At 39.1% G+C, this 24,749-nt stretch overlaps 1 protein-coding gene across 4 annotated transcripts in view; it reads left to right on the forward strand.

The window, feature by feature from the left end:
* LOC127424442 (semaphorin-6B-like) overlaps nt 1–24,749 on the forward strand; it is a 166,200-nt gene that overhangs the window by 115,771 nt on the left and 25,680 nt on the right. For 3 of the 4 annotated variants that reach the window (XM_051669671.1, XM_051669673.1, XM_051669672.1), the window contains exons 11-16: nt 7,411–7,542; nt 7,663–7,812; nt 8,715–8,894; nt 13,209–13,349; nt 16,131–16,208; nt 21,538–21,596. In XM_051669671.1, coding sequence (XP_051525631.1) covers nt 7,411–7,542; nt 7,663–7,812; nt 8,715–8,894; nt 13,209–13,349; nt 16,131–16,208; nt 21,538–21,596 — 740 coding nt within the window. The remainder of the gene's footprint in view (nt 1–7,410; nt 7,543–7,662; nt 7,813–8,714; nt 8,895–13,208; nt 13,350–16,130; nt 16,209–21,537; nt 21,597–24,749) is intronic. The other variant, XM_051669674.1, reaches the window with a different exon arrangement.

The following is a 24,749-nucleotide window of genomic DNA, read 5'->3' on the forward strand; positions in this document are numbered from 1 at the left end:
TATAAATCTTTAAATGACACCCATTCTACTTGGAAAATCTGGGCTTAAAGAAAATCCAGAGTTTCCCACTCTTAAATACGACATTGTGGTAGCGTTCATGTACTCTCATCTCGTAAATATGATAATTTCGACATGACTTGAAGGCAGCATTATCTGTGAGTGCTCCTCTTCCATTCTCCTCTTCTCCCCTCCTATCCTGAGGGCAAAGATCCACAGCAGGCACAGAGAGAGTTGGATGGGGTACACGAGAACAGAACGGCTCTTCAATAAGTAGCCACCGAAGTGCTGTGGCAGGGAGAGTCCAGCTGAACAAGCATTCTCGTCTGCAGCTGTACTCCTCTATAAACAGCACAGGGGGCTTTGCTAGCGTGCCGGGAGAATGTGTGGTCTGTTAAAGAGCTCTCAGACAAATTGCCTGAACTGGTTAGCATGTGGCAGACACAGCAGCAGTTAAGAACTATGGGAATGAGAGGAGGGCATGTTGGGATGTGGTTGAGATGGGTAGAAGTGTTATGGGAAGGAGGGCAATAAAGTACAGATTGTATAAAAGGCTATGACTCATGCTACTATGAAAATTGTGTGGTTTACATTCTGCTGTTTTTTTTAATAAATGTAGTTCATGCATTCATGCAAATATATATGTTTTTCAGTGTTATATGTTTCAAATATTTAGTGGTGATTGCAAAAGCAAGCATTACTATTACTATTTGTTCAAATCCCTTAACCCAAGTATTAAACTCTGGCACATAACTCATTCCACACAGTTTATGCTTGGACATGAATGATACCACATATCATGTGGATTGTTAAAGGGTTAGTTCACCCAAAAATGAAAATTCTCTCATCATTTACCCTCATGCCATCCCAGATGTGTATGCATTTCTGTCTTCTGTTGAACACAGTTGATGATTTTTAGAATAATTCTCAGCTCTTTAGGTCCATACAATGTAAGTGAATAGGTGCCAAAAGTTTTAAACTCCAAAATCCACATAAGGGCAAAATAAAAGTACTCCAGATGACTCTGGTGGTTAAATCCATATATACTGAAGCAATTTGATAGGTGTGGGTGAGAAAAAGATCAATATTTAAGTCCTTTTTGACTATAAATTCTTCACCCTACTCAGTCAATTTCCACTTTACTTTCATTTTCTCATTTTCCTGCTGTTTTTGGTGATTCACATCTTTCTTGCATATCGCCCCCTAATGGGCAGGAAGGAGAATTTATGACAAAAAATTATTTAAATATTGATCTTTTTCTCACCCACACCTATCATATCGTGTCTGAACACATGGATTTAACCACTGGAGTCATATGGATTACTTTTATGGTCCTTTTATGTGGATTTTGGAATTTCAAAATGTTGGCACCCATTCACTTGCATTGTGAGGACCTACAGAGCTGAAATATTCTTCTAAATATCTTAATTTGTTTTTGCAGAAGAAAGTCATACACATCTGGGATGGCATGAAGGTGACAAATCATGAGAGAATTTTCATTTTTGTGTGAACTATCCCTTTAAGAAGAATTGCAGTATTACTTTTCTAACACAAAAGGATATGCTAGGCAGAATGTTAGGGAGTGAAACCCTCTATCGCTATTCACTTTTTATTGGATGGGAAAAATGTGCAATGAAAGTGAATGGTGACTGATGCTAACATTCTGCTTAACATCTCTTTTTGTGTGTCATGGAAGTAAGAAAGGCATATGGGTTTGGAACAGCATGATGTTGAGTAAATGATAACATAATGTTCACTTTGGTGTGAACTTATTGCATCTCATTTGAGTACATGATGCTCATAGTTGTGGGGCTGTGGCTCCAGACAGGACAGGGAAGATAGAGTGAGACTGCTGTAAATGACAGGCTGCAAGTGAGTGAGATCAACCTATCAGTGGATATGTGGAGGGTGCAGGAGGAGGACACAGAGTTAAAATTGAAAGGGGAAATGGAAAAGAGCCCAGCTCTGCTGGAGAACGCTCAGGACTGAGCCAGCTGAGGGACAGTTAAAGAGAGAGTGGAGACAGAGAGGACTCATAAAGATGGAGAGGAAAAACAGGAGAGAGCAATGGAGAAGCAATTTGACAGAGTTCCAAGATGAGATATGCAGAGACCCATCCTCTCAGAGGAACTTTTCTGTTCAGTTTATTAGTGCTACTATAGAGCAACGCAAACGATTTCCTTCACTGAGCATTATATTATGGACATATACATTTATTTAAAGGTGAAGTATGTAATTTTTTCAATGTTAAAATACTTGCTTCTCTCCCAGCTTTACATGTAGAGACAATTGTAAGAAAGTGATTTGCTATTGATTTCCTTGAAGTGTAAAATCTTGAAGTCATGACGTTTGGTCAGGAGATACATTGAGAATCAATAAGGTATGATGTTATCGACGAAGCCACCATATTTGTTTTTAGTAATTTATTAAAGTTAATGGGTTAATTCACCAAAAAATTTTAATTATCTCATCATTTACTCACCCTCATACACCCCAAAGTGTATGACTTTCTTTCTTCAGCAGAACACATTTGAAAAAAAGAAATTTGAAAAATATCTTAGCTCAGTAGGTCCTTAAAATGCAAGTGGATGGTGATCCGACTTATGATGCTTTAAAAAGAACAGACAGTCAGCATAAACGTCATCCATACGACTCCAGCGGTTAAATTAATGTCTTCTAAAGCAGCACAATCGCTTTTGGTACAGAAAAAGATAAATATTTAAGTACTTTTTAGCTATTAAGCATTGCATCCGGTCAGTAGCAGTGATTCTCTCTCAACCGAGAGAGGAATGTGAGATTACATCAGTAACATGCCAACGTAAATTCGTCACACGAGAGACCACGTGGCGCTCTCTTGAATACATATACTGCTTACCGGAAGCAATGGTTTATTTAAGGTACTTAAATATTCATCTTTTTCGCACCAAAAGCGACCGGATCACTTTATAAGATGTTAATTTAACCACTGTAGTCGTATGGATGACATTTATGTTCACTGTCTGTTCTTTCGGAGCTTCAAAAGTTGGATCACCATCCACTTAAATTTTAAGGACCTACTGAGCTGAGATATTTTCTATTTTTCTTCAAATGTGTTCTTCTGAAGAAAAAAAGTCATACACACATGGGATATCATGAGGGTGAGTGAATGATGAGAAAATTGTCATTTTTGGGTGAACTATCCCTTTAATTATATGGTTTAATTTGAAAAGGAATAACAATTAAAATTTCGTTCTGTTCATCACACAATGTGAACGTATGAAGTCTTCAGAAGGCTTATTCAGAAGGTAGGGCATGAGTTGTATTTATTTATTTTATGGTGGTTTTATAGTGTTTTCTGTTTGTTTGTTTTTTTTTTTGCTTGTTGTTTGCTGTTGTATTTTTTCGAGCTTGCCAGGTATTCTGGGTTCAATACAAGTTTAGCTCAATAGACAGCATTTGTGGCATAACACTGTAAACCACTGTAAACCCTAAAACAACCATAAAAATGGCAACTTTACATGTCAAATAATACACCCGTTTTAACAGGAGAATTAATGTAAGTGTTTTTATAAAATTATAAGCTTCCCATTTCTGCCTTTAAACCCTCCAAAAATTGGCCCCATTCACTTCTATAGAATATAGAATTGCCTTGTAAGTGCCTCACTGTAACCTCAATATTTGCTTTTGTTTTTTAAAGAACAGGAGGGACAGGTCTCAGAATTATTTTTGTGGTAATCAACTAATAACCATCAAATGCAGCTCATTAATCCACTGAAGCATAAAATAGTTTAACAATTATTTGTGTATGCAGTATGCTTAAGTGTAAAATAAGAGACTTATGAAAGATGTAGTATAAACGTTAGCTACAAGTAAATGTTCAAATAATGCTGACCAAATAGAAAAGTATTACAATGAAGGGCTAGCTGCCTCTTTACTGTTATCTTAAATAGTCACAAACTCAGTGATGTGTCCCCTGACAACTCTTTTGTTCTGAAGATAGAAAGTTTTCTTCTAGGGAGAACGATTGCTGCAAGCTGCTCACCTGTCGGGCCTTTCGGAATGTCTGCAATGTGTCAGGCTGATGACACTGATGAGACTGAATGCTATCAGGCTGAGAAAAAGCTTAATGAGGTCTGCTGGAGGTTTTATCAAAAATCACTCTGTCACAGTGGCTGTGTGGCTGAATCTGTTGAGTTTTGGACAGTTTTAGTGCTGTCAATCAAATGGGTCATCCTCAGCAGCTATCTAGCCTACAGCTTCACACACACAAAAGCGCTGGACATGTGGCAGATATGTCCTCCAATCCTGTGGGAGACAGCTGCTCATCCCTTGCTTCTGCCCCTGAGCATTGTGGACTCTCACATTAATTCCCTTTCAATCCCAGCAAGCCACACTCAAGCATGCCTACATGGACCACAAAGCCCAGATCAGTGTGGGCGACTTTGGAAAAGAACTCCAGTCTCACTTGTTCCAAACAAGAGGCTGAGAGTCCAGACCTGAGCCTGTCATCTGAGATATTTCTAAGAGCCCACGGAATGCACCCAAAAAGTGTCTCTCAGGATTCTGTTTCCCAAAGAAGAAGGTGGTGTTTTGGAGACATTTGTTGGTAGCTTTAGCATCAGGAGGATGGAAAAGCAGAGGCAAGCGCAAATGAAGCAAAGGATCGAATTGTATCATCATGGATCTAACACTAACAGAAGGCACTGGAACGAAGGTCACGCGCAATGTGTCTTCCCCCCGCCGGCGCGCCATCAACAGCACAATGACACACCCCCCATTGTGTGTCATTGCCCCTCTAATGTTACATTTCTAGATCCGGGCCTGGATGGTATGTGATTCTGTTGAAGCCAATAGTCTGTGTTATTTTTATCTTAATTTAAAAATAAATAAATAATTATAATAACAGAATTTCAGGTAAAGAACTACATTACCCTTTATCCTGAAGGGAAACAATCCACCAATCAGAGAATCAAACTTAAAATCAAAAGTTTTATACTTTTCCATTGTTTTTAATTCAATTATGTAATTTGCAGTGCTTCATAGTTCATTCCCTGAGTATGTTACAGTCATACTTTATACCCCTGTATTTTGATCAGATTTTCAAAAAAAATTCCGCTACAAATCAAAGTTTGCAATGTTGTAAATCACTTCAGTGCTTTCAGTGTTTGGTTCATGGATTAGTCTTTTATGAAGGATTTTTTGAAATACCTATGGAAAAATGAATGTGTAAAATACTTCCAGAACCAAAACTGCTGAAAAAGTGGGCGGGCACTGCTGCACTCTATCGAGATGGAACTTCATATTTGACTCTACATAGGTTGCAACTCCACAGAGATTTATATAGAGTTTTGTTCATAGAGTTTTGGTTGTATTAGCATGTAGCTAAGTTAACAACGTGATAGCAGAAACTATTAAGCAGAGACAGGGCACTTCTGTTTAAATGAATGGGAGAAATTGGAACATCCATTGGTCAACGAATGTTGAAAGGAAGTCTCGCCGTACAGGTAAAAGAGTCAATCAATCACATTTTAGATACAGACATCGCCTGTCAATCAACTCGAGAACGCCAGGAAAATTTATTTTTTTGCGTAATCTGAGGTGAAGAAGTACAGTTTATGATACCAGTGTTGACACATTTTACTGCTTATTTGAAATATGTTCTTCGATCGTAATCTTGACCAACCATTTTGGAGATTTCAGTCTTTCCCCATTCAAGTACATAGGAGCTGTATTTTATGCCACTTGTTTACATTGACAAATAGCTGCCAAGTGAACTGACTTACTAAAAAGACTTTGGTGATAGCTAGCTACTAAATACATAACACAAACAAATATTAGGTAATTTAAGTTTTACAGATAGTTTTTTCAGTATTGAATAAAATATATTTATAATTAACATTTCTGTCACTTCGTCCAAAACGTTGGAAGATTTTTTTTCACTGCAGTCATCGCAATGCTTTCCTAGATGGCCTTTACCTCGAATGATATGTGTGATGCTGCCTCAGAAATTGGGTAGGTCTAAAACAAGATACTTACCTAACAAGGCACCTAACAAGGTCTCCAACTTCGGAACACCCCCTTAACATGCCTTTAAATGCTCCATACATTGGCAGCTCACTAGGTTTTGGAACAAATAGATTTATGTTTGTGGTGGATAAGAAGAGAGAATGAACGACCTGTGTCAAGAATGCATGAGAATGCAGCTGTAGCTTTTACTCGGAGTCTGTCAATGCCAGGAAAACTGAGGAAGAGATAGATAGAGAGAGAAGGAGTGGGCGTAAACGAGAACTGAACTGAGATACCCTCTATAAGACTCTCTTCCTCTCTTAAGAAAGTCTTTGTGATGCTGAAAGCTGTCATTTCACCAGAGACAAATCACTGTGCTTGAGGACAGTTTAGAGACAGAAGCTCAGTCTTACAGCAGGAAACGAGAGAGGCCTCCTGAGCCTCCTGTTGTTTTCCTAGACAACATTGCATTCGCAAACAGTCACCAGAAAACATGTGCACACAGCTTTTACCACACACTCTGATGTTCTAACACCACCCTAACAACTTTCAAAAGCTATTTAATGTCCATATATTTGCTCATAAGCTCACATGCATGCACACACGTTTGTTTTTGTATCATGGTGGGGACAGGTTCCATCTGGCATTTTGTAATTAAGCCAATTATTGCATATTACTACAACTTACAATCACCTTATGACATTGTTAGATTACAATTAATGTTAGTGGAGCTTAACCTTGCAAAAATTGCCATTACGATGCTAAGGCTTTGTGAGTGGTTGCCAGAACATTTTTGTGTAGTTTCTAAGGTGTTTTGGGTGGTTTCTATGTTGTTGCGTACTGGCCCTAGTCAAATGAGCCGACCCCCAAGTCTCCATGATATGGCTCAGGTCCCTACCTCAATGTAAGTCTATGGGATTTTTGGGAAGGCAAAAATTGTACATCCAATCACAGAAATGTAATAGCACCCAATTCTTTACAATTTGTTATTGTTCATTTTTGTAGTTAAAACTGTGTTAAAGTTTAACACCAAAGGTTAGAGGTTAAGAACAAACCCTAAAATGAGCAATGATTAGTATTATTATTAATAATAATAATAATAATAGTGTCATATAATTATTATTAATTATGACACTATTTAGTTCCTTATTTCCTATATGTGGTGACCTTCCAAAAGAGCTTGCAGTCACCCAAGGTGTCCTGTGACTGTTCTGGACAATATTCTCTGCTCTATTTGAAATGACTGTCAAACTGCCTACTGTACAGATCTATTCAAGGCTGTCCGCTGATGTTTCTCCATTGTGCTTGTGATAAATGAAATCCATTTTGCTTTCTTAATCACCTCCAGCACAGAGCAATATCATTGAGTGAAACAGAACAGATTTGAGGGTGTACTGTAATACAAATATTCTGCCATGCTCTTTGCAGTATTCCTGGCTCAGCGGTGTGTGCCTTTGACATGGAGCAGCTAGCTGGAGTTTTTGATGGAAGATTCAAAGAGCAGAAATCGCCCGAGTCGATATGGACACCTGTTCCAGATGAGGTTGTGCCCAAACCAAGGTAGCGAATGAAATAGTCACATAATGCTGACATTTGCCATTCTAGTGAGTGTTTTATTTCATCAAATGCCAACCTGCATAGAGCAAGATGAATTATGTGCCAGGTCTTTGAATTTTCTAGGCCAGGCGGTTGTGCTATACAGGGGTCTAAGTTCAACTCCTCCAACTCTTTCCCTGATGACATGCTGACTTTCGTCAAGACTCATCCTTTGATGGATGAAGCTGTACCATCATTGGCCCAGAGACCCTGGATCGTTAGGACAATGGTCAGGTCAGGACAACTTTCCTTGAGATATTAATTTCACCCAAGATGAGGTTCCCTCCTCCCCTCTTTACCAGTTCATACCAGGTTTTTGCAATATGGTAACTTTTTTTATAGATGGTTTAAAGTAGGACTACCAGCTCTAACTAGCTTGACCAAGATGGGCTACCAGGTTGTCCTTGGTCCCACCATCTGATCAACCATTAAGAACAGTTTGGGCTTTCTCATGATCATAAATAACCAGCTTCCGCCAGCTAAAAGCATCTAGCATCAGAAGCTGCTTTTAGCTTGCTTTTCCAGCAGGGAATTTCAAACTTTAAACGAAGAACACATAACCTCCCTTTCTAGCTTAGACTGGCATGAATGTCTAGCTGGTTGACCAAGGAAGTCTTGCTGGTTAAGCTAGTTTAGAAGCCTGGTAGGAACACCAGCATCCAAAACACAACATAAACTACTGGTCTTTTCAACAGGGTCTCCACGTCACCCTGTTTTTCTTCATGCTCTTTCCCTGAACATCTAACCAACAGTCTGCCAGGTCTATTAGCATTAGTATCTGTCCTCTCTTAGTGTTTAGCTCACAGGGTTCGAGCAGCTAGAGTTTCTCTGCATCCAACGGGGCACACGTCGCAATGACAAGTTGTTTGTGTAATTTCAAACAATCTAGGAGACCGTCTTATTTTAGAAAGCTGGATCACACTGGTAGAGCAATTAAGACACAGTGCTGTTGTCTCAGAATATGCCAGTTTGTCTCAATTATGCAAATAGCTTCTCAGATTTGTGCAGTTTGCTATTTTGGCAGCAGGTTTTGGTTATTTTTTAATGCCTCTTTTCCTCTGTCTCATTTGAGAATGACTAATGCCCTGATAGTTTTGTAATGTCTGTTTTGGAATTTCGTCTTCGGCCTCTTATAGATACCAGCTGAACAAAATGGTGGTGGACACAAATGCTGGTCCCTATGGCAACCAGACAGTCCTGTTCCTGGGTTCCAGCCGAGGGACCATCCTCAAATTCCTCGTCACCCCCAACAGGGATAACACCGTGTCCAGCAACAATGTGTTCCTGGAGGAACAAGAAGGCTACAACCCCGACAGGTAATGTTGAAACAAACTGTTTGTTGATTGTTTTATGGTGGAGAATAACATGTTGGAAGAACACAGGAGGAAAGTCATGCAGTGTAAACAGATGGGGAATTAGCTGCTTATTATCTCTGGCTGAAGGCAGTATGGTGTTTGTAAGCAACACTCATTTTCCATGGATACAATTGTGCCTTCATTCCTAAACTGTTTAGTCTGTTTCTCCTCACATGCCCTGTCTTTCAGTCCCACAAAAAAAAATTTTGAAACTTTTTACATACCAAAACAAAAGCACATGGTGTACATCAGTTGAGGCAGGTTTTTAATTTCCATACAAAGAATTAACACAATAAAACAATAAAAACACAATGTGAATCACTAAAAATCTCCACAGTGTGTGGATTGGAGTAATTCATAAAAACTTGAGTGTATGAATGTGTATGTGTGAATGTGCTTAAGCTGTAGTTAGGGAAAAATTGTCCACAAAAGTGAGCTAAATTTGTCAAATCCTTCCTTTGGGAACATCCAGGTTCTCAATTGAAAAATCAACACACAAATAAACCAAATACTAAAAAAAAAAAAAAAGAAAAAGAAAAAAAAAAACATTCTTTAAATGCAACATTTTTAAAGTTTTCTCTTAGGGGTAGGGTTTGTCTATATTAATTACAACTAGATAGGTACATTTGTGAAGACAACATTTGATATTGGCCTAGCCTTACAGTTTAAAAAAAATTCAGATTGATTATCAGACAGACTGTCAGATAGATAGTCAGATAAACCATCAGCCTTCAAACTGTACTGTACAAACTGTACTGACTTAATGTGCTATATCTTTTCTAAATGATCAGACTTCATAGCCACGGGAACCGTTTTTTATATCTTTTTGTTGACAAAAAGATATAAAGCACAAATTCTCCAATTGAAACTTCTGCTATAATTCACTATAACACTATAAAATCGCTATAAATACATGTCAGCAAATATACAAACAGATTTGGATTTATGATCATAAAATACATATGAAAGCTGTCCTTTAAAAAAAAATTACTGCACTCTTGAAATAATAGTATACAAAGAGTATAAAGTATTAGATAGCATTAGTATTATTTTTTTTAGTAGTTATGCTGTTGTTTATCATTTTAGGGACTGCTATTCATTTTCTGTGTTTTAGACAGGTGATCAGCTCAGTTCATGCTGTTCAAGCGGGGAAATCGCCAACACTATGGCTGTGACTCGTTTCGAAGGCTTCGTGTTAGGCAGGATGCGTCCTTTGAAGGCTGCAGTATACCGAGCATCCTCCTTTAAACAAATCTTGTTTAAACGAGACGCCCTTCGTAGGACAAACAGAAACAGAACGTAGCATGGTTGCTATGACAGCACGCCACTCTTTAACAAGCATGTGCGCTTCGAGTGAGAAGGGAACAAAGTCCCTCTGGAAGGGAACGTATGAGGTACATTTTAGGAGAGTTATAATGATAAAAAGATTTTACAGGTGTACTTTTAGTCTAATACTTTATTTCAGTTATATATTAATATAATTATACATATTATATACTCTGCACCCATCTACTGAGGTACTTCAGCTTGGGAATTAACATTACTTGCGTTTGAATATCATATTTATGGACAAATTAGCATTAATTTTTTTAGACATTTCCGTTGAAGCAAAGAATTGTGGGTTGTGAGTACCCACGAAGGATACACCTCATGCATTCTCCGAATTACCGTGAAAGAAGGTCGCATTCGAAGGCTGCATTCAAAGTGTCCTACTCGCTTTTATGAAAAGAGACAGCCTCGATGACGTATGCGGCTGACAAAGGCGACCTCCGGAGGACGCAGCCTTCCAAACGAGACGCAGCATATGCCTGAATTATTTAAACATTTTATTCTTGATTATTCTTTTTGAAAACATTGTTAGTGCACTGTACAGTATTATTTTTTCTCCTCACGTTTTCATAAAATGTTTCAATTAAAATCATTTAATAATCTTTTTCTTGTCATCTTTGTGTTCGTTGATGAAAATAAATACCCCTAAAAAGTTTTGTTGTTAACATAAATTTTTCATGCATACACTATTTTGACAGCACTTCACAGGGTGGGCTGGAACGCTGACAAGGGGTGCTGCAGCACCTTCAGCACCCCTACTTCCCGCGGGTATGTCAGACTTAAGATTTTCCAGTATGGGGCGATCAAAAATCCCATAGACTTAAATTGACACAATGTTTAAAGCATGTTTATAGATCTATCTGATGGTTTATCTGACTATCTATCTGACAATCTCTCTGACAATCAATCTGAATTTTTTTTTAAACTAAGGCTAGCCAACATCAGATTTTGTCTTCACAAACTTACCTATCTAGTTGTAATTACTATAGCCAAACCTATAAATAAATATATAGAATTTTCTTGCCAACATAAATAGCTTAATAGTAAAACAATAGAAGTATATGGTATGTCCTCGTTTAGATAGCTCAGTTAATGTGTGTGTGTGTGTGTGTGTGTGTGTGATCTCTATGGAGCATGGCAGCTTTGACAATGCTGGTTGTGTGTAATGCAGCGGGAAGCCAGCTAATCAGGGGAGTGTAGATTAAGTAATCAGATTAGTGTCTGATCACGCTGGCCTCACATAACCTCTGCCATCTCTCATCAAACGGCTGCAAAGAGGTGAATGGTTTGACACATGCAGGGTCATGGAGGCCAGTGACTCATGGACACAGATCAAAATGGCTGTGTCAGCATTCGTACCCATCAAAGCACCGTAACGAAGCTATAAAAAAAAAAAAAATCACACAATAAGGGTGGCAGGCCTGGGATGTTAATTAATGTTATATCTCGATCTTAGACGTCTCTCGCTTCAAACAGTTTTCTTTTTATCTTGCTGTCGCTGTATCTTCCAAGTTGCCTGGTGTGTTTTTTTTTTTTTTGTTTTTTGTTTTTGTTTTTTGCAAGCCTAATTTTCTGTCTCTTTCTCCCTTATTTTCTGTGATCTATCTATAGCAGTGCCTCATTTTCATCTCTTACGTTTTCTGTTTCTCTCTCTTGCTCACACGTCTTTTTTCTTCTTAAATCATTTTAAACCTGCCAGTCGCACCTCTTTATCTCACCCTCTCTCTGTTCTCTTCCTGTGTCTCTCTTCATTACTTGTTTTGGCTGCCAAAAAAAGCAGTTATATGACTGCATGATTGATTCATTCATTCAATCTTTCTCTCTCATTCTCTCATTCTCTTCTTTCTCATACTACTTTCATATATTCTTCAGTCTTCTCTTTAACGCATCTCTCATTCGTTCTTGATGGTCTTTGATAAGTGTGGCTCATTACTCAGTTCCATTGCCTAAAGTACTAATGATTTCTCTGCCACTATCAAGGCCATTATCGTAAGCATTTTTATAACCATATGCAGGCGTGCATATGTATACTAACAAATGTGAATTGCAGCCACCATGGCAGGTGCATCACAGATACTCTAGTGGTAAGTGCCAATTAAGTCTAAAGCATTGAAGAGTGGGTGGCTACCAGACTCCTTGATATCAATCAGATGAGTTACTGGGACCAAGTGCAAAATGAATATCACATTAATACAAGACATGTCTACATCCTTTTACACCTCCTGTTTATATTTCACTTGATGAACTTCAGTCTCAGTTCATTACAAGCAAATGATGAGCCTGTATCTAAATGGACAGGGGGCCGACGTGAAGATTTTTCATAATCTGGAACAATATTGATCAAAAATATTCAAGTTTCAAGGTGGTCAGCACACTTTGATATCTGAGCTGCAGTGTCTAATGCAGTGTTAAAGGAATAGTTCACCCAAAACAAAAATTATGTCATTTTTACTCACTTTCATGTCATTCCACACTCATATGCAGTTGTTTTTTTCCTGTGGAACACAAAAGGAGATATGTCAAGTCATTGTATGAAAAGAGGTATGTAAAATTTCTTCAGGAATTTTCCTTTTGTGTTCCACTGAAAAAATAACAGCATACAGGTTTTGGAACAGCATGAGAGTGAGTAGCTATATAATGACAGAAGTTACATTTTTGGGTAACTATTGCTTTAATAAGGTGAGCTTTTTCTCCTCTTTCTACTGTATGCCGCATTAGTTTCTGTTAATCAGCACAGCATTATGTTGTGTTAAGCTATAATAAACTAAAAGAATATCAGACTGTTTCTGGCTTTCCTGTTTAAACTATGTTAATCTGTTTGTGCCATGTCAGTCTGTATAAAAATGTGTTAGATTGTTTCTTGTATTCTGTGTATAAATTGTGTTTGAATTTGTCCCTGCACTCTTTTAATTAGTGGTAAAGTAATTTGGACTGTGTGCATTTCAGGTGTGGGCCGGACTCTCCTCAGGCCAGGCAGCTGCTCTCTCTTACCCTGGACCGCATCAGTCACAGCCTGCTGCTGGCGTTCCCCTCCTGTGTGATCAAAGTGCCTGTAGCACGCTGCCAGCTCTATTCCCGCTGCATGAAGTGAGTGAAACACTCACATACTGCAACAAATTGTAGTAACTTAAAATAATCCCCCTTTTCCCTAAATGTGTACACACTCACCTTTTCTTAACTATCTAAATGAGGACATGCAATACCATAGACAGCCACGTCTCTACATTAGGGGCAAGTGGGGCTAAGCCCCGCCAGAGGTGGCGCTGTTGTGCAAATTGCATGGCATCATCATACATTTTCCGCAACTTAAATGTGTTTTATATCCATTATACAAGAAAAAAGTATGTATTATTTTGAGAAATTCTATTATTATTAAGGTATGTTATGTAAAATCCATTTAATTGTTCATTTGCTCTGCATGGGGCTAGTCCTTCATCCTCAATGTTAATCAATGGTGATCTGGAGAACGTCATGTGCATGTGCATCGAGCGTTCAGCGATGGCCTGGGGGGCTAGTTTGCCTTTGCCCCTGAGCCAATCAAAAGCTTCAACCATATTTACGTCAAGCTGTTGACATGAGCATCAGAAGTTACCGGGTGCAGAGTAGACATGCGTAGTGAACGTCATTGGTAAAAAAAAAAAAAAAGTCATTTTTTTTTTCTAATGTGCTGCTGGGTAGATTAGTAAAAGTGCACCGTTCATCATTTAAATTAATTGTATGCCATTGCGTTGAGGTGTTGTGTTGGTGCATTGGTTTGTATTAGCTTACAATGACTGCTAAATTGGAAGTCTGTCATCATTTTGATTAATTTTGTTATGCTGTTCTTTAGAGTTAGTGAGATAATATGCACACCCTTTGACGATTTGCCTGTTTGTGGTTTAATTTCACATTTACTTGAGCTTTTTGACGTGGATGTGCACGTCTTAGTGGTGTTTTGTGCTGAGATTAAATAATTAGGAATGTTTGTGTGGCATCATGTTCAGAGGCTGTGCTAGAAAAACATCTTTATTTGTTACTCTCTGTAAAATTTCTGTCATGATCATTTTTATCAGTCATACTTGTTTTCATTTGATAAGTACTAGGGCATTGAGGGACATAGTATCCATTATAATGGCACATAAGTGACAGTAGATAGGCTTTTATGATGGATTTTTTGACTCCCTTTGTTTGAGTCCAGTGAAACCAAAGAGTTCTAGTGTGAAACTTCTACCTGTCAATCAACCGTTGCACTAAAATTTTATGAAAGTTTTTAAACATTTATGTGAACATAAAGTGTAACACGAGAAGCACATCTGTGAAGCTCAGTTAACACAGTTACTCCACTAAAATAATTGACAATTCTGCTTTAAACGTGATGTTTGCACTTATATTAAGCGCATGCATAATTGGCTGAAATTATGTGTTGTTGTTTTTTTGTGTGTGTGTTTTCTTTTTGTTATTATGCAGTTTGCACACTGAAGTAATGATTGATGTATGCAGTTATAAAATCAGATACCCTCTACTCAAAATCCAAGCACAAAAGAGACGCACAATACCAGGTGTAAATGATGATGATGCCAGTTAATACAGTTAATAATATCTAATACACATATTAATACCAGGGAATAAACAGGGCACATGCACAATGGGAATGTCAAAACTGATGCACTAGGTTAAATTTTTTTTCTTTTTTCTGTCAAAATGACAGACAGAATTTGGAATTATTCGTCAATGTTTCAAAGATCGGTCAAATAATTGATTGTTAAGTGATTGTTTGTGCCCCACACTAAATAATGACCCTGAGACCCCACGGACCATAGACTTTTATTATTATAATGAAAAGTGAAATATAATAACTATTCAGAATTACTAACCCTAACTCTTCCTCTAAAAGAAAACGTTTTGTGTTTTTAGAATTAAAAATACAATTACAAATATTTCATTTAAGTTGTTTTTCCAAATGAGTATGTCCCCAAAGAGAGGTTTTGTCAGAATTAGCTAACTTCTGAAGCTTCTGTTTCCAAGAACATACAGACATACACACATTTACCCAGGTATATAAATGGGGACTTCCCAAAGATACTGTTCTTAAATTAGGCTAATTATTAGAGACTAACCCAAACCTTTTATTTTAAAACCTATTTTAAATATTTTAGAAGTAAAAAACAACATTATTTAGTGTCTTTATGAACCATTTATCCTTTCAAAGTGAAGTATGTAAATTCTGCTTCACTATGGTCACCAAACGAAATTGCAAGAAGAAAGACTTTTTTACAATCTGGATTCCTTAACACTCCACCCATCTGCCATTGTTCAAACAAACAGTTAGTCCTGACCCAAACTCACAGTATTGGTTTAGACAATGTTGCTATGTCAAACCAGTAGAGCAATGTAAAAGCACTATAGAGCTTAAAGGAATGTTCCATGTTCAATACAAGTTTAGCTCAATCGATAGCATTTGTGGCATAATGTTGATTACCACAAAAATTAATTTAGACTCATTCCTCCTTTTCTTTAAAAAAAGCAAAAATCGAGGCTACAGTGAGGCACCTACAATGGAATATAGATATACATATATATAATATATATTCTATTTTTCAGATAAAGGGCATATGCATTCTCAATTTGTTTATAACTCTCAGCTCTACGACTGTTTCTGTGTTCCCGTGATCACTGGTCAGGCACTCCCTAGGCTGCCACACCAGCCTGTGCACTGTGTCTGTGCCCGTCGGCTGTCCGTGCAGCCCAGTGAGGCATAACGCACTCTAACAGATGTCACACGTCTAATGTGCACACTGAACCAGGTGGATCATACTTGGGTGAAATCCAGTGGAATTAAGCTACATACTGTCTGGAGCCTTAAGGAATACAATTCATATGTTTTCACAGGAACTGCATCGCCTCACGGGACCCCTACTGTGGCTGGACCAGAGGAAGCACCTGCTCTTTCCTCCGTGCGGGTACCAGGTGAGTTTTGTGTCAGGTACATGTGCTCGGCAGACTTCCTGGAGCTCTGTACCATAGTCATAGATCATACTCAAGTTGGTCTTTAGTCGCTATTGTCCTAACTTGCGGAACTCTGTCCCTGAGCAGCCTACAAGCTTTTGACTCACTTAGGACTTCTCAAAAAGTATCTCGAAGCACACTTGTTAAAGGGATTGTTCACCCAAAAATGTAAATCTCTCATTATTTACTCATCCTCATGGCATCCTAGGTGTGTATGACTTTCTTTCTTCACCAGAACACATTTGAAGAAAAACAGAAAATAGCTCAGTAGGTCCATAAAATGCAAGTGGATGGTGATCTGACTTTTAAAGGTCCAAACATCACAGATAGTCAGCATAAACATCATCCATACAACTCCAGAGGTTAAATGAATGTCTTCTAAAGTGATACGATCGCGTTTGGTGCAAAAAAAGATAAATATTTAAGTACTTTTTAACTATAATCCACCGCTTCCGGAAAGCTTCGCAAGAGAGTGATCACGCGGTCTCTCGTGTGATGTATTCGCATTGCCATTTACGGACGTAATCTCACGTCCTCCTTTCGGTTGAGACATCTAGGATAAGCACACAAACGCACCATTGTTAGTAAAGAAACAGATAAATACAGATCTAAACCAAAACCAACGAAGCTTCTGTACAGCGTTCCTCCTACTCAGCTGTAAACAGCGCTGCTCTTCCATGTGTGCTGCACGTGCCTCAGCTCTTACGTGTCTCACGTGCCAACATGATTACGTCACACGTGCATACCGCTGCTGACCATAAGTGATTATTTAGAGCAGGGGTTCTCAACGGTGGCATTCAAAGGATGCCTGGAGGCTCTGAGGGCAAATTAGTAGAGAGGGGGGCATTAGGTTACAAATGGAGGGCGTTTATCAGTCATTATAATCAAATCTATCATCAAGTTCCTCTTTGCATTAAAACGTTTATATAGACTTGGAGTATATCAGTTGGTTCTCAATTATACGGGTTGGTATGCATTTGTACTGCGGTTCATCTGATTTTTAAGTCTAGCGACGCATCTGAAGTATTTGGTTTAGCAGCGTCAAATACACAGGCGGAGGAACAACCTCGGCTAATGCACCTGTATCGCTCTGTAGATGGATACAGCTCAATGGTCAGAGCAGCGCGAGCGCAAAGCTCTTAAAGCTCGAGCTCTTAAACTCGCAACTTTGCGAGAATCAGTGAGAAGCAAGGCGTGAGAAGTGAAAACCATTTGAATTCGGCACAGAATTCTACATCACCACCCTTGAATTTACTATAGTAACACTAACTGTACTTTAGGCAGAAATAGATAAATAAATATTATCATATCAATACTTCAACTCTATTAAACTTGTCATAGGCTACATTAAGGGAGTGAGGGAATATAATCCATGCTTCCATGTGTTTACAATGGTCTTGTTACAAATACCACTGTTAAAACTATAAAAATTAATAATTAATTAATAAATCAAAATGTTTAAAAAGGCAAATATTAACAATATCACTTTTATTATTAGTTCCCTATCTGTCACTCACTCAATCTGTAAATCCGCATCTCCCTTGAGCAGAGCTCCCTCTTCCTCCGGTCGCCGTGCTTGTGGAGATCCTCCCCTCCGGATAGGACCTACCACGGGACTTCTTCCACATGCGATACTGCCGGTCGGTAAGTCCATGTGAAGTATTCTCCACACGTTACCTACCCTTCGTGCATCCCCCCGACACGGACGCATATGGCCCCAGCTGATTGATTTTCCATTTTTGTGGGAGAAAAAAAGAAGAGAAGAGGCCACGGCTGGCGCAGCCTGTCCCCACTATGAGTTTGTCTTGTCCCCGGGGTGCAAGGGGCCAGATGACATTCGTGGGGCGTTGGGGGAGGTTACGTGGGGGCCGGGTGCACTTGCTACAAGGCACGCGCTGGTCTGCCCGCACCTGCACCGCCAGTCCACGTAATACAGTTCAGCAGGTTGTGGCGTTTCGTATAGTGACCCCTAGTGTCACTACATCGACACAACGTCGAGTGAGTGACAGATAGGGAACGTCTTGGTTACAGTTGTAACCTCCGTTCCCTGATGGAGGGAACGAGATGTTGTGGCCCTCTTGCCACAACGCTGACCTACCCGCTGAAATGGCCGGGACCCTGTCTCGGCTCCTCAGCACAAAACCTGAATGAGTGGTTGCAAGCCAGCTCCTTTTATACCCGTATGTCCAGGGGAGTGGCATGCAAATTCCATTCGCCAATTCCCACTGGCCTTTTCTCAAAGATCAGAAGTGTTTGGGGCTCCCAAGAGCGACCCCTAGTGTCACTACATCGACACAACGTCTCGTTCCCTCCATCAGGGAACGGAGGTTACGACAGTAACCAAGACGTTTCTGTCTTTGCATTTTCATTTGATAGGCCCAAGATATAGCCCTCCATCTGCTTGAATTCAAGAAACGCAAGGTTTGGTCTCACATTCATGACACGTAAGCCTGCTGAATTTAACAAAACTTTAAAATTATGCAATGTATCGAAGTTGCATTGAGCAAATAAAGCAAATAACACAAATATTGAGTTTTGTGTTTTATGTTTTTTTTTTTTTTTTTGGTACAATTAAGTCTCCACTTAAGAGAATGAAGTAGGGGGACGTTCATTAAAAAAAGGTTGAGAAACACTGATTTGGAGTTTTACAAAAAAGTACTTAAATATTGATATTTTTTGCACCGTGTTGCTTTGGAAGACATTAATTTAACAGCTGGAGTTGTATGGATGATGTTTACGCTGACTATCTGTTCTTTTTGGAGCTTCAAAACTTTGATCACCATCCACTTGCATTTTAAGGACCTACTGGCCTGAGATATTTTTCTTCAAATGTGCTCTGGTGAAGAAAGAATGTCATATACACCTGGGAAATCATACACCATGAGTAAATGATGAGAGAATTTTCATCTTTGGGTGAACTATACCTTTAACAAGGGCTTATTTTATTGTATCTCCTTCCATATGTATTGATACAGGATCCAAAATTAACACTCGCCGAGCACCAAATGCAGGTAAAAATTGGCTTTGGAGAGTAACTAAAACGTTCATTTTGTACCCTGTATGTACAGTATGTGAACTTTATGTACATATATATATACAGTAGGTCTTCTGTAAGCACTTTGTTAATACTGTTTTAAAAGGCGCTATATAAAAAAAGTTTTATTGACTTACTATTAGTAGTATTTACCCACATCAGCAGATATCACAGATTTCATGATTTTTCTACACCTGTACTTCCTGAAACTGGTTTGTTAGGCATGTCCAAAGACAGAACCCAATACAGCCTTATAGAATGACATCTTCAGATAAAGCACGTCTTTGTATGTATATAAAAATATATATTTTTTTTTTATCTCATTTTTAGATTGTAGTTATGAAGTGTGCATGGTTATATTATCAGCTTGTAGCTTGCCAATTTTTTGATAAATTTCTAATTTTTGTGTTCAGCCTCCATTTAAATATAAACCTGTTTCACTTGTGAAAGTGTATCTGTCTTCAGAGAGACAGCTTATTGAGTTTCGTGTGCAAATACAGGTTGTCAGTGTGTAGTTCTGACAGCAAAACGTAAAGAGTGCTTTACCTCAGCACCCTTATCCAATTACAGCTCACTGCTTGGTTCTAATTTGATTTACCAAGGAAGGTCAACCAGTGGATTGATTCTGTCTCACATAACACTGAAAAATTAGTTTTTAGTTTTCATACCAATTGAATTTCACTGTGGAAAAACGATACAGAGCTAGCTGTAATTACTGCTGTTTGCTAATAAACACTAACAGTGAATATGCAATTTCTTGGGGACTTTTGTTTGCTGTTTATCAGTCTTTATGTGGTTCTCAGAGATGCAATATGTCTAATGTTCATCCTCAGGAGAGCAGTGGGAAGGAATCGGCATGTTCATTTAAATTCTCGGAGCGGTTCACTACTGTAGTATAAAAACACTGCCATCTTGTCTCAGAGGAGTTCTGGAGATTACAGCTCTGTGCCTGCAGTTTGTAGAAACATTAGATTTTATAGACATTTCACAGAAATCATTTAACAACACGGGTGTAAAGCGTATCTTCTGAAAAGGCCCTCGCAGTAAAAAAGATCCCTGGCAGCCTTGTTGTCCTGGGCTTTAACTAATTGCCAATGGTAGTTGAAAGAGGCTGGTCCCCTAGTCGAATGTTCTGCTGTGCGTAGCCTTCGGCCTTTCCTCTGTTTGACTTGCACTTTTGGAAAGAAGCCATTTCCGAGCTGACTTCGGTCGTTTTTCTTCATTAGTGTGGTTTTAAGGTAACACAGAACCTCTCTAATAGAGCTCTGGGATGTCTCTGTGTGTACAAGGCTTGATCAAGAGCAGTGGTGTGAGACTGAGTTTCTGTTTAAAGGGACAGTTCACCCAAAAAATGACAATTCTGTCATCATTTACTCACTCTCATGTTGTTCCAACCCCATGAGACTGTAACAAAGGTTTAGGTTGGTAAAGGAGGAGGCGGGAACCGGCTAAACAGTCATTAACATTAATATTTAATAAGAACTTAAACAAAAAGACACAACATAAACACACACATGGCAGCTGCATGTGGCTCTCTCTCTCGATCTGCCGCGTTCCGCAGCATTTATCCCTCTCCTCGGCTGATTAGCAAAGTTGGGGGCCGGGCATGCGTAGTCACGGCCCGGCCCCACCCTCTTCCTCGTCACACTCCTCCCTCCTTTGCCTCAGGCTGGGGAATCCCCGGCATGACGTACATATCCGGGGGGCGTTGCCCTTCTGGCCGCGCCTGCCGTCAGGCTTTTCCCTTCCTCTCTAGGGCTGGGGAGGGGGACGAGGGGAGGGAAAAAAAAAAAAAAAAAAAGAGGAGAGGGAAAGGGCAAGGTGGAGCCGGGCGTGTGTAGTCACGGCCCGACCCCGCCCTCCTCCTCATCACAGAGACTTTATTTCGTAGGACACAAAAAGAGATGTTAGGCAGAATGTTAGCGTCAGTCACCATTCACTGTCATTGCATATTTTTTTTTTCATAAAATGTGTTCCATTGGCAAGCCAAAGTCATATGGGATTAGAGCTTTTAAATATCTATATTTCTTTTTATCAAAGCCAAAAGGAGCAAAGGACTACAAAAGCAAGCCATTTTAGAATTGCCCTTCAAGACAGTATTAAAAACTGTTTTTTATTTTTAAATCGCTATGCCTTTGCCAATAAAGACAAAAATACATAGGCATTATTGTAATCAGACGGTGTGGTTTTATGGCCTGTTTATGTGGTTTAGTGATAAATGATTCTACTACAGTTTCTTTTCTCATTTCACCACAGGCTTCCCTTCGAGCAAGACGTCGAGCATGGAAACACTTCTCACTTGGGTGACTGCGACGGTAAGAGAAAATTTTTATTACGGTAATAAAACGCCTCACACTGTGACCTCCCGTTCTCCTCACATCCCGTCAGACCTGCAGCCGCCGTCCTTTTCCCCCCTTTCTCCATGTCAGGACTCTGAGTGTGTTGCAGCCTCAGTTCGGTACATGGTGATCACAATTTGCGCATTCTATTTATAGTTCTCATTTCATCTGCGATTAAGTTAGCCTTGGTGTGGTGTTGAGTTTTGAGAGAGCCTCTCTTGGTGGGGCTCATTGCAGCAAATCAATCGTTCAGTCTGAAATATTCACACGGTGTAGAACCCCTTTGATCTCACCGCTGATTGTGCACAAACATTGGTGCTTGTTGATCCTGGGTCCATCACAGGATACCTCGCTCATCTGCTGTGAGACATAAACAGTCGAATGTATAAATATTGCATAATGATCATGTCTGCCTGGCTGGATTTTAATCTGATCATCAGAAGTTTTTTTGAAGTTTTCCAGCCCCTGTTTCAGTTGTGGTGCAGCAGAAGCCAGAAGGTAATGGGCTGGTGGGGCCAACTTCTGGATTTGCTAATGTTTACCTAATGGAGAAAATCAGTAAATCAGAAAGAGTACCTCTGTCACAGCAGCATGAATAATGTAATGTCACAGAACTTTATTATGTTTGTTCAGTTTTCTAGCAAAACCACCCTGCTGGAAATACCAGTATTTGTTGTGTTTTGAATGCTCCCAGAAGGAAATGTTATTGTTCGACTGTAGCAATTTTATGGCTCTTTCATAGCTTTGGAGAAGTAGTGGAGTTCTCAGTTATGTAAGATTTGTCTTAAACAGGTTTCATAAAATTCCATAGGAGAGACAAAATTTAACAAATGTGACAATTGACCCTTTGCTAAACTCTGCCCCTCTCGGTTACCTTTGCTCACTCTAACATGTTTTTCAGAATTTTCCATAAGAATGAATGGGAGATTGCTGTGGATGGCATGGTTTTTAGCTAAATATTCTCAAAAACTTAATTGATATTATTTCATGGGCTAGAATGAAGAGTGATTTTGCAAAGCATTTTTTGTTAATTATTATTATTATCACTTTAAAGAAATTGTTAAATTAGACAATAATGTGGCTCAAAACAGAGACTGTGAATCATAATCAAGGCAAAAGATTATCACAAGCACCAAATAAGCCCAATACTTTAATTTTCATGCAAATTCTTGGCATTTGCATACAGTTGAGCGCGAGCCTGTCAAAGTGTATTTCATTTGACTGTGCGTGCATGCACGCTATGACTGCTAAAAGATACTGGACTATTTCTCCTCAGGAGTTTAAACACATAAAGATGACTTTATATTTCTTCAGTCTCAAGTTATACAAATGCAGGTATCTCTGACCTCACTCATTCTTGACGTGCACATCCACTGTTGTTGCTTCTACATTCGTCTTCTGTTGTTTACCGGTGATTACATCTCCTTCTAGCACTTCTTCGTGACAGCAACGTCTCAGATGTGAGTGTTGCCATCTTGGAAACTGTGAGAAATATAGATTTGCTCTCAGTTTCAGGACTACTTTTTCATTTTGGGCCTCCATTGTCACTAGACTTTACTGACACATAGCACTTGTTTTTCTGTTCCTTTTGCTCTCCTTATCTGAAGCTCAAGAATTTCTTAAGCTCATCTTTTAGTACAAACTGGTATAAACTGGTATTCTGATAGCGGAGAGTTTAGACTGGCACACAGATAGAGATGTCTGTTATTGACGCATGATGATTTTCCTTGACGCACTTTTCTGGTATAAATATGTTTGATTGTCAATAAACCTTTGAAGACACTTTGATATCAATTTTGTGTCAGAGTCTCTTCCCTTGCAAGCAAATTCCTGAGCGAGAGGACAACGGAGAGTGCTGGGGGCGAAAAGGTCGAACTACATAGATTATAGGATTATGTAATCTAACAGAAACCCACTAATTAGTGCAAATATTTCCAGGCACATGTGCAGAATGTGCGTTCAAAGACACGCAGTTAGAAATATCTGGCTGTGCGTGTTCAGTGCTCGAGCACATAGTTGTTAATTAAATTTGCGTCACGCGTCCTGTACACGGATGCTCAGAAAAAAGAAAAGCGTCATTTGATAGTGATTATACACCTGATAACATTAGCGTAAGTGAACAGATCAATCCATAGCATGCTCATCTCAAGATAAACTTAAAGATTAAAAAAAGAGAAAAAATACCCCATCATCTCAGAGTACTTTGTATCACTATTATAAGTGACCCAGCAATAACTTGTTTCCATATTTTTGGATAATTTCTATAAAATCCTGCTTAAATTCACATTTTACTCCCATAGACTCGCATTAGAAAAAGCAAACTCAGATAAAAAAAAAGTCAGATAAAAGAGTATAGAGCTGTAAAATAAATATAAATATATCATAGCTCAGATTATTTGGTCTTTTTGGAATTTTATATTGGATAAGGAGTTTATGAAGATAAATTATTGAAATCTCTGATTTTAATTGCAGACTTTGTAGAGCACAGTTTGGGACATTGTTGAGATTCTAGGGGAGACACATGTTCTCTGGAGAAAAATCTTTAAAATGAGAAATAAGCAAGAGTCTCAATTTGCTCTCCACTTGAGAAACAACTGACATATTAAAGAGATCTCATTTGTGATTTTTCTTTCCTATGTGCTCTCCCCCTGCATGTGATGCTGGTGCCCCCATTAGGCTGGTTAGACTAACCAGTAAGAAACGGCTTCACAAGCTAAGTTTTGCTGGTAAACAGCATGGCTGTTCTGGTTCAGCAGCTTAACCAGCACTAACCCCACATTAACGAGCCTTGATCAACATGTAAATCCATGCTGGTTTAAGCTGGTCTTTAAGCAGAGTATATTTCCAGGGACAAGGGACCTGCATTTACTGTGTCTCTTTCAGCTGTAATAATTTGTGTATAAATAAGTGTTTGCCTTCAAGGCTTTGATCAGCAGAGCGGGTGGAGAACCTGTCACATCCATCACACTCCTCGACTGTGGTTCTTCTGGGCCTGGAGTGCAGAGAGACACAGACAAGTGGGTGAGAAGTGGGTACTTGAGGATGTAACACTGCATACATCATTGTTTGCGGCTGGAGACTGGCTTTAATCCCAGAAAGAGGACTTGGGGACAACCACAGTGATGGACA

This window comes from Myxocyprinus asiaticus, chromosome 33 (assembly GCF_019703515.2).
Source record: "Myxocyprinus asiaticus isolate MX2 ecotype Aquarium Trade chromosome 33, UBuf_Myxa_2, whole genome shotgun sequence".
Classification (NCBI taxonomy): Eukaryota; Metazoa; Chordata; class Actinopteri; order Cypriniformes; family Catostomidae; genus Myxocyprinus; species Myxocyprinus asiaticus.